Raw genomic sequence first — 10,751 nt, 5'->3', positions numbered from 1 at the left:
CTTTCTCATATTTGCTTTCTTATATTTGTTTGATTATATATAAATGTAATCCTTTAGGAAGAATGAATCCTGAAGAAGAGAAATTATGCTCATCTTGATGATCTCAAAATTATGATTTAAACAAAAGAGGGGGAAATGAGGGAAGCCGACTATCAAATTTAATAATAGTAGACCAAATGCTGTATCGGGAAATGAGGGAAGCTTGATACAAACTGAAGGCCACCTTGTGGCAATGGGGCATTCCCTAGGAGTTAACATTGTTCTTAGATTGTGTCAAATGAATCCCTCCCTCTTGAGATTAGCATAAAGAGCAACTTGGCCTTATCTGTAAAAGACTTCACCATTATCCTTTGTTTTGTACTTCCTTGTGATTTTACTTTTATTATCTTATGATTCTAAATAAATACTCAGAGAAGCATGGCTTGAGGTCTTCAGTCGAGAACTGCTGACCCTCTGTTTTACGCTCTCTGCTTTATCTCATTCCTGGCTGTTTGTCTCTTTATTAATAATTATAAAATTATTCTATTCTTTGGGACCCTCGGTCTGCAACAGTGTGAATGTACCATAGTTTTTCTATTCATTCATTTGTTGATGGATCAAGAAAGTTTATTACTGGACTTAGATTGTACTGTTAGTTTCTTTATTTACTGTGACCTAGAGTTGCCAGATTCAGCAAATACAAATATAGACTGCCCACTTAAGTTTAAATATAACATAAACATATTTTTAGAATATGCATATCGCAAATCTTACATAAACAAACCAACTCAAACCCACTGCTGCTGAGTTGATTCTGACTGATAGTGACCCTCCCTCAGCTTTATGAGGCTGAAAATCTCTACAGGAGGAGGCAGCTCCTTTTTCTCTTATGGAGTAGCTGGTAGATTTGAACCACCAATCTTCCTGTTAGTAGCTTAATATATACTACATCACTGGGGCTTCTTGGGTTATGCAGGGGATGTTGTTATTGTAGGTGCCATCAAGCAATAGATGTGAACGTGGCCCGACCTGCGCCATCCTCATGATCTCTGTCCTGCTCAAGCCTGTGTGGCTGTCACTGTATCGCTTTCATCTCCCTGAGGGTATTCTTTCTCACTGACCCTCTACCTTTCCCAGCATGATGTCTCTCTCCTCTTGAAAAGATGCCATAGTAGGTGAGATAAAGTTTCACCATCCTTACCTCTAAGGAGCGCTCTGCACTTTCTTCAAGATAGATTTGTTTGTCCTTTTGACATTTCATGGTATCTTTAATACTTTCCTTGCCAACATTACAGTTCAAAGGCTTCTTCTTAGATATTGCTTTTTCATTGTCCATTTCAGATGCATAGAAAGTGATAGAGAATACCAAAATTTGGATCAGACACACGTTAGTCTTTAAACTGACATCATTGCTGTTACTTTGGAAAGGTCCTTGACAGCAGATTTCCCCAGTGCAACACATCTTTTGGTTTCTTGGCTGCTAGTACCAAGGGTGTTGATTGTGAATCCAAGCAAGATGAAATCATTGACAACTTTAATCTTTTCTCCATCTATCATGAGGTTGCCTGTTGGTCCAGTGATGACAGTTTTTGTTTTCTTTTTCTTTTTTTAATTGATATATTAATCAAAGTTTATATGCATAATGTAGGTAGTTGATATGTTAGGCCAACCCTGCCATGGCTAGGCAATGAAGGGCAGTTGGCCTTCCAATGGCCCAATGGCCCACAGATAGGGCAAGGCCATGTTGGAGGGCGAGGGTCAGGGCAATGGTTAGCCCAATAACCTTTTTTGCCACACTTGAAGCATGTACCAGGAGGTAACTGGCTCGTTGAATGAGTAGGTCTTTTCTGACTACTCACACTGCCACTGCCACTGTCTTTAGGGCAGCTACCAGGGCTTGAGTCTGCAGATTCACTTTCTGGAGGGCAAGAGTCTCCTTATTAGACTCTGCCTGTTCCTTTCAGGCCTTAATAACTTTAAAGACTATCTTTGTTGTTGTTGTTGTTTGATGCCGTCGAGTTGTAGACGACTCATAGCGACCCTATGAACGAACAGCCTGAGCACTGTTCATACATGGAGTTTCTGGAGCAAGCCATTTCAGAAGTGGATGCCGCTCCTGCTTCCAGGCTTGATTTAGTCGGGAAGCTCCAGCCAATACTGTCCACCATGGGTGCCCATTACCACGACTGGCACATCACTGTCACAGTCTTCAGCATCACAGCAACCACGAGTTACCTCTGTACAGCAGTGCACAGACCAGTGTTATACCACCTAGAAGAAGACTATCTTTACCAGGTCTCAAATGGGTGTTTGGGGACCATCCTTAGCCTTTTTGGTTTCTTTTTTTATATCAGGGGCTGCTTGAGTGATAAAATATGTAGCTAGGATGGTGGCTCCTGCTGGGGAGGTAAGGTCTAAGCGGGTATACTAAGTCAGGGCTTCAGTGGTTCGGTTAAGGAAAACAGTTGGGTTCTCATCTTTAGCTTGTGTAATCTCTCTGAGCTTATCAAAATTGACTGCTTTATGGGAGATGGCATCTGGGCCGGCTAACAGACGCTGAATCATACAATCACGCCTGGCTCAACCCTCTTTTCTTGCCATTGTATTAATGGTTATGTCCAATTTGGCTCTTTCAGAGGAACAGCTTGGGGGCCAACTGGCATGGGACCATCTGTTAAATGTACTTGGCCATGACCTCTTCTAAATCCAGCTTAAGTTTCTGGTGATTCTCTTGTAGAAGAGTCAATGTACTGTTCCAGCCATTTTTTAATAATTTTCAGCAAGATTTTACTTGCGTTTGATATTAGTGATACTGTACCATAATTTTCCTGTTCTGTTGGATCACCTTTTTTTGAAGTGAGAACAAATATCTCTTTCTCACAGTTGGCCAGAGCTATTAGAAAAAGATTGAAGAATGAGGAATGTTGCAAATAGTTGAGGATCCTGATAAGAAATCTTGAGCCCAAGGGAGGGAAGGCACTAATAACGGTATCTACAACACATCATCAACCTTGGGTACCATGGGCTCCTCAGGGTCTCTGAATGAGCTTGAGAAGGTCTGTACTGTACCACTTGTTGCCATCTGGTTGATTTGGACCCATGAGAACCCCATGTGTCTTAGAACTGTGCTCCACAGGGTTTTCTATGGCAGCTATTTTGGAAGCTCATCACCAGAACTTCCTTCCAAGTTACCTCTGGGGGGACTTGAACCAACAGTCCTTCAGTTAGCAGTCCAACATGCTGGTTGGTGTAGAAGGCCCATGGACTACCTAACATTGCTAATGAGCTCTATGTATCAGTGGGTTTTTCAGCTAGGTAGGTTTTTGTTTTATTTGGAGAGGGTCCACAGCTTTGTAGAATCTTGAAGTATTCTGTCATTATTAGCAGTTAAGTCAATTTCAACTCCTGGTGACCCTACGTGTGCAGAGTAGGGGTTATTGCTTGGGAAAGGACATCATACTTGGAAGGTGGAAGGTCAGTGAAAGGGAGGACGACTCTACCTTGAGATGGATTGACACAGTGATTGCAACAATGGGCTCAAGTGTGTCAGAGATGAGGATGGCACAGGAAAAGGATATGGTTCATCTCTTGTTCATAGGGTCACTGTGAGTCGTACTCAACAGCACCTAACAACAATAGGATTTTTATATTTTTTTTTTATTATTTCTGAAACATCTTTGTCTTTATTATTATTTCCTTTTTTATTAATTTTAGTAAACGTTTACAGACTTAGGGTTTCCATTTATTCACTGTTGGGCTTTTCTCCCTGCCCATCCCCTCCCATTCACTATTCTCCTTGAAAAGTAAAACTCTTTCATTGTTATGCAATCCCTCCCCCTCAGTCCACTCCACTATGCAGCCTTCATTCTGGACTCCTGTCGTGACAATAATACACAATCATATATCCCTTTTAAACAGTTCTCTCCCTCATCTGTCGCAATGTAGTATACATCATTCCTCCCCTCCTTCTCTGTCTTCCCTCAACCCTGATGTCCGTCCTGTTTTACAACACTGGCCCTATGCAATATTTGTCATTTTGTGATGGAGATATTTCACTCAGCATAATGTCCTCTAGGGTCACTAATTTTGTATAATATTTCATGAGTTTCTTGTTTTTCAGTGCAACATAATATTCCCTTGTGTGAATATACCACAGCTTCTCTATCTATTTGTTTTTTGATGGGCACTTAGGTTGTTTCCAAGAGATTTTGGATTTTCATTCATTTATTGTTGCACACTTTCCTCCAGGCCTACCCTTCCCCACTGGTTTGCTTTTCTCTTTGAAAAGTAAAACAAACAAACAAACAAAAAACAACCACAAAAACCCTTTCATTGTTATACAATGCCCCCTCCCTCCCAGTCCACTAAACTATGTAGCTTTCATTCTGAACTCTTGTTATGACAATAATACCTAATCATATATTCCTCCTAAACAGTTCTTTCTTATCTATTTCAATGCACTATACATTGTTTATCCCCTCATTTCTTAGTTTCCCCCCACTCTGATGTCAGACCTGCTTTCCAACAGTGGCACTATGCAGTATTTGTCCTTTTGTGACTGAGATGTTTCACTCAGCGTAATGTCCTCCAGGGTCACCCACTTTGTGTAATATTTCATGTGTTCCTTATTTTTCAATGCAGCACAGTAATCCATTGTGTGAATATAACAGAGCTTCTCTAGCCATTCATTTGTTGAGGGGAACTTTGGTTGTTTTCAGCTCTTTGCTATTGTGAACAAAGCCATAATAAACATGGTGCGCATATATCTTCTTGGGTGGCAGTTCTGGTTTCTTTGGGGTATATTCCCAGTAGTGGAATTGCTGGGTCAAATGTTATTTCTATTTTCAACTTTTTGAGAAAGTGCCATACAGCCTTCCATAGTGGTTGCTCCATTTAACACTCCCACCAACAGTGAATAAGGGTTCCAGTTTCTCCCAAACCTTGCCAGCGTTTGTTGTTTTTGCTATTCTTACTCGGGTGAGATGATATCTCATAGTTGTTTTGATTTACATCTCTCTTAGAGCTTGGGATTTTTAACATTTCTTTATGTGTTTGTTTGCCATCTGAATGTCTTCTGTGGTCTGTTCATATCCAGTGCCCATTTTTCAAATGCGTTGTTTTCCTTTATCTTGTTGTGGTGCTCAAGTATTTTATAAATTCTAGCTGTAAGTTCTTTATCAGACATGTCATTACTATACATTCCCCCCCCCCAGTCTGTGGCTTCTCTTTTACCCTGTTGGAGAAGTTTTTTTTTATGTGCATTGGGATTTTATTCTTAGAAGGTCCCATTCATCTATTTTATCCTCTCTTGGTTGTAGGTTTTTCAGGATGCTTGGAAGACTGTTTATGTTGTGGATTAGGACGACTAGAGTTCTTCCAAGCTTTTTTCTAATGAAGTTTATAGTCCTTAATTTTAGTCCTAGGTCCTTGATCCACTTTGAGTTGGTTTTTGTGTATGGAGTGAGGTGTGGATCTTGCTTGAGTAGCCTACAGATAGTTTTCCAACTTTGCCAACACCATTTGTTAAAAAGGCTGTCATTTTCTCGCTTAACTGATTTCATCTCCTTGTCAAAAATCAATGGGATTTTTAAAGACTGACCTCTTGGAAGTAGTCTGATAGGCCTGTCTTTTGGGCATCTCTGAATGAGTTCAAATCACCCAATTTTCAGCTAATAGTTGGGTTTCACCCAATGACTGTGTCAACTTGTGACTCTTCGGAGGACTCTGACTCCAAAAGAAGAACAGCTCCTCTTGATTAAGAAAGGTGATACTACTCAGCACACTAGATCTTTTCTCTGATCTCTTGGCTTTCCACCCAACCTCTCCTTTTCAAAGTGAGACCTCAGCCAGCCAGGCCACATGCATCATGCTGCAAGTAGATCTTGATACAGAAGAGATGGCAACCCCTGGACAAGAAAAGAAGAGGCCACTGGCAAGGACAATTGTTGGCCCAGGCTGCTGTGGGCAGGGGGAGGTCATGGAACCTGGAGCTAAGATTCCAAAGAGGGAATCTTTGGATGTTCCATGAAGCTGGAAAAACTGCCACGTTAAAGTTACCAATAGCTTTCTGTCTTGTAAGAGGTGATGTGATGATTCCCTTTTGCATGAGCCTGCACCTTATATCTCTCAGATGGACAGTTTTGCAAATGTGAAACAAAAATCTTGGTCCAAAGTGGTGATACTAGAACCACTGAGGGTCCCCCAGGGTGAAATTATGCTGCCTACATGGTCATGTGACAGGTCACACTGCCTATACCAGTCATGTGACTGCTATGCTGTAGGAAGAGGTGAAAAAGCCCGTTTCTTTCCAGGCAGATGTTATTATTATTATTTTTTTTCTTTAAAAAAGAGGGACTTGGGTTTTGGGTTACAAATGGTGGCTGGTTTTTGTGGGAATATCTTCTCAGAAAGACTGTTATTTCACCTGGGACTTAGTGGGATGTTGAGCATAGACTCTTGGGGTTCTGAGGTCAAAATGTAGCGCAGGTCTATCCACTTCCCCAGAGACTGGCAATTCGGGGACTGTTGCAAGCCTGAAGTGGCTCAGACCCAGACCTAGTCCTCAGCCTATGAGCATAGTCAGAGGTGATTTCAGTGGTTTCCATCAAGTGCCTTTGAGATCAACAATGTCCACTCCTTTGCTGAGTGTTGAGGGTTTGGAGGAGTAGGAGGCTTCCTAGTCTCTCCAGCAGGGGGCGCCCTGGGCCAAATGACCCAGGATTAACAGGATGAAACCCACCGCCCCTAGCTAGGTTGGGGATCTAACTTTTGTAAGCCCTCACAAGCTCAATAGTAGGAGGGTTGTAAGAATCTTAGTTTTTTTTTTTAAATTTTATTTATTTTATTATTTTGTTTGTACATGTGTGCACCGTCAAATCGGATCTGACTGGTACAGGAGGAGATGGCCCCTCCTTCTCTGGCAGAGCATCTGGTGGATTTGAACCGCGTATCTCTGGGATTGCAGTGCAGCTTCTTGCCACTAGGCCACCAGAGCTCCCCTTAGAATCTTAGTTTGGAGGTTCCATCTATTTGGAGGCAAAAAGAGAGAACCAAGGGGTGCTTGATTATAAAGCCTCAAAGTTGTGAGAGAACAGAACAGAGCCTATGAACACAGAAGAGTGGAGACATAGACATAGTTTTCCACTTTGACCGAGAGTGGGCACAGCCCTCAGTGCTCTTCCCAGCCCCCTCTTCTAGCCTAGGTTAAAGGGGTGCCTGTATTAAACCAGCAGGAACTCTGCAAGTTTGGAAGGAATTGCCTCAGGGGCCCCTCCTGCAACGCTGGTCACATCTGTCCCTGGGTGCTCTCCCCAGCCTTGGCTGCAGCTGCTGCCACTGTGTCGACTGTTCCCAGATATGCTTCCAGTCCAGACCCTCCTCCTCCGCTCCAAGCCCACATATCCTCGCTGCCTCCTGACAGCCCCTTAAATGTCCCACAATTCTTTCAAAAGTATGTCCCATCTAATCCCCAAAGAAAGTCACACAGATCTATCCAGTACAATTCCACAGGATCCAGGAGATAAGTGCTCAAAGGATGTGCAAAAAAGTCAGGGGGGATGCATCACTGGCTTTTCCTCCCTAAGACTTGGGGTGTGTGTGTTATCGAATTTCTAACACCAAAAAAGTCAATGACTCAAGGACAGTCTTCCTGTCCTTTGTCATACCATTTGTCAAACTGAATGTAAATAACTATGTATATAATTGCGTATTTATTGCCTGCTTTTCCTAATCTACTGCAAGCTTTTCGAGGGTAGGGATGATGTCGCTTTCAGTTCTGGGTCTCAGGTGTCTCTGGGGTCTATCATGTGGCATATCCAGACCCAAAACCCAAACCTACTGCTGCTGAGTCAATTCCAACTCATGGTGACCCCTAGTGTTACAGTGTACCACTGCTCCCCAGGATTGTCTTGCCTTTAGTCTTTATGGACTGATTGCCAGGCCTTTCTTCTGTAGCACCACTGAGTTGGGGCACAGCTACCAACCATTCAGTTAGTAGCTAAAGTTTGTGCCACCTAGAGACCTATCTAACCCATAAAACCAGACCGACTGTTACTGAGTTGGTTCTGAATCAGAGCAACTCTCCTTTGTGCTTCTGAGGCTACAAATGGTTACCAGAAAACTCATCTTTCTTCCTTGGAGTTGTTGTCAGATTTGAATTGTTGACCTTCTGGTTAGCAGCCTGAGAGTATGCACTGCACCACCAGGTGCTTAACAGAAATCTGCTGCTATCTCCGATCATTACCTAAGACTCAAGCTTCTCTGACAGCCCTCAGTCCTTTCCTGTATGTCATCTGCCTGAACCATCTCCCCACTGTACACTCTTTCATTACCATCAGCCTTTCCACAAATGTGGGTAGTGAGCCCCCCATGCTGACACATCTGCATGAGGAGGCAGTGTGTGTACCCCAAGATGCCTTCAAGATAATTCCTTCAATGCTAGGATATTGCTTAATGATAGCGAGGCCAGGCAATGTGTCGTTCCTGGGTTCACTGCAAAGGGGTAAACTGACTGAGAAAGCCTGAGGTCACAAGGGTATGACTTTCACCAAAGAAAGCTCTGCAATCTCTCCTCATAGCTAAACAAGTGCTGGGGATTGAACAGGGACTCTGCCGGTTTGCATAGACTCGGCAATCCAGTTTTGCCTGTGTTCCGTATTCCACAGTGGGAGGGCCAAGCCAGGCCAGACTCAGAAGAGGGGCTGTGATTGACAAGTGGACAGAACAGAGTAAGTGGATGGTCATGGTCCCCATGCAGCCTCTTCTGCCCACCCAGACCCCACTGCCCAGCAAAGAATTTGACAAGCCACAGAAGTAAATAAATAACTTAGAAATAATAAATAGGCTTCTGGCTTCCACATGTGAGTACAAAGGCAGCTCCATAAGGCACTTTCAGTCATGTAACTACAATATGTCTTTCAGATTCCATCCAGCAGGTCTTGGGCTCGGGCCTCAGACCCTACTGACTTCTCCAAGTAGGGCTTGCATGTTTGTGGTCTGATCAGTACCAAAGTCTGAGGAGTAGGTTCTAAGAGGAGGGTGTCTCTGCTTCTGAGGTCTCTGGTGTCTGTGGTGCTGGAACTTGCCGGGTAAGGACCCTGGGGCTGCTGTCCTGTCTTGGATCCTTATTTCCATGGCTGATGTGCATCAACTGGCTAAGGTTTCACCTTTTTGGTTTAGGCCCCTGTGGGAGAGTGTTCATAAAACACTCTATAGAAGATCCGTGGGTCCAGTACACAAACTCTTTGGTAAGTTTTCAGCCCAGGCAGCCGCAGGCGGTAGCTGAGAGGTGGTCCACGGTCCTCCAGGTGCTGTTGACATCCATGAATGAGACTGCCTCGTAGCCAGTGGGTCGGCAACAGGGCTGGGTGAGTGGCCGGGAGCCTGGGGGCAGTCGCAGGACCCCCGAGTGCAGCAGGTTGGCCAGGCTGAGGTCGTACGGAGAGCGCACACGGCGGCAGGAGCCGCTGCAGAAGCGGAAGCGCACCAGCTCGTCAGAGCTGTGGCCCAGGCCGAGGGCGCGCACCGGCACCAGCTGCGCGCGCAGGCGGCATCCCCGCGCCCCTGCGGCCCGCGCCCGGTTCGCGCGGCTGCTCCCCGCACGGGCCATGCGGGCCAGCGCAGGAGGAGAGGGCGCGGGCCGGGGTAATGGGGGCGGTGGCCGCCGGGTTCTTCCGCCGCACATGCGGGCTGTGTGTCCCCCTGGAAGGAGACAGAGTCACACACGGTGTCCAGCGCCAGCCCTGCCCCCGCCCCCTTGTCCTCTCACCTACCCGGCAAGTGGCCGGCTGGGGGAGCCAGGACAGGCGCGGGGCCTTCACGGGTGGCGGGGTTGTGGGGTGCGGGATCTAGGGAGGTCTCGGCGACGCTGCTCAACAGGGCCAGGGCGGCCAGGGTCGGCCACACAGGGGACTGCACAGAGGGACAAAGTGGAGCCTCAGGGAGGAAGAGTCCTGGGGTAAGGAAGGACTGGAATAGCAGAGATCAGAAAGGGAATAATCCCCAGGTGGGGATTTATTTAGGTTCAAGGATGAGGAGTCTGCCTACCTGAGCCTAGGGGAGGGATCACCTGAGCATCGAATATGCAGAGAATTGACTTCCTTCACCCATAGTGACAGTCCCCCCTCCCACCATTTCCCCTCCCACATCTGACCTCTGCCCAGACCAAGCCCACCACTCCCATATATCAATGAAAGGGTCCCTGGGGGAACCACTCACCTGCTGCCTATATTTGGCACAGTGGGGTAGCACAGAAGGGCCTCCAAGTCCAGGCTCCATATCTATCAACATTAGGGGCTCTTGTCAGCCTTTGTTGGCCTGCTCCCCGCGCCCCCCTCCTCTCGAGGCAGCTTGGGCCACTGCGAGGTGAATTATCTCTTAAATAGAATGTCCCTCCCTCCATCTCAATCTCTCCAGGTGAGAACAAGAGACTTGTTTAGCCAGACTCCACCCAGGAGGATAAATTACTGTATTAAGAACATCATTGCATGTGAAGTACTTTGCAGCTGTTACCTCTTTGAGATCTCACAGCACATGATGGTATAATCCCCATTTTCCAAAAAGAGCAAACAAGGCTCAGAGAAGCCCAATGATTGTCTAAGGACAAACAGCTGAACTACAAAGCTGGGGTGGTGTTTTTTTCCCCCTGTCCCCCACTCCGCAACATTTTTTCTGCTCCGTGCTGCATGGCTGGTACTGCCAGGGCTGATTGGGGAAAGGAGTAGCTGGACACCCTGGGTCTTTTTAGAAAGCCACATGGCACAAAAGAGAAAGCT

At 45.6% G+C, this 10,751-nt stretch overlaps 1 protein-coding gene across 1 annotated transcript; it reads right to left on the bottom strand.

The window, feature by feature from the left end:
* Positions 1-9,232: 9,232 nt before the first annotated feature.
* On the bottom strand, positions 9,233-10,254 carry ARTN (artemin). The gene is made up of 3 exons (XM_006886556.1): positions 10,195-10,254; positions 9,750-9,912; positions 9,233-9,678 (listed from the first exon to the last, which is right to left on the bottom strand). Exons 1-3 carry the CDS (start codon positions 10,252-10,254, stop codon positions 9,233-9,235), a joined length of 669 nt encoding a protein of 222 aa, XP_006886618.1.
* Between the last annotated feature and the right edge of the window lie 497 nt (positions 10,255-10,751).

The sequence above is a fragment of the Elephantulus edwardii genome, unplaced genomic scaffold, assembly GCF_000299155.1.
Source record: "Elephantulus edwardii isolate Elephantulus edwardi_28Jun2011 unplaced genomic scaffold, EleEdw1.0 scaffold00049, whole genome shotgun sequence".
NCBI lineage: Eukaryota > Metazoa > Chordata > Mammalia > Macroscelidea > Macroscelididae > Elephantulus > Elephantulus edwardii.
Note: the sequence above shows the minus strand (reverse complement) of the source record. Positions and strands in the feature narration are given on the sequence as shown.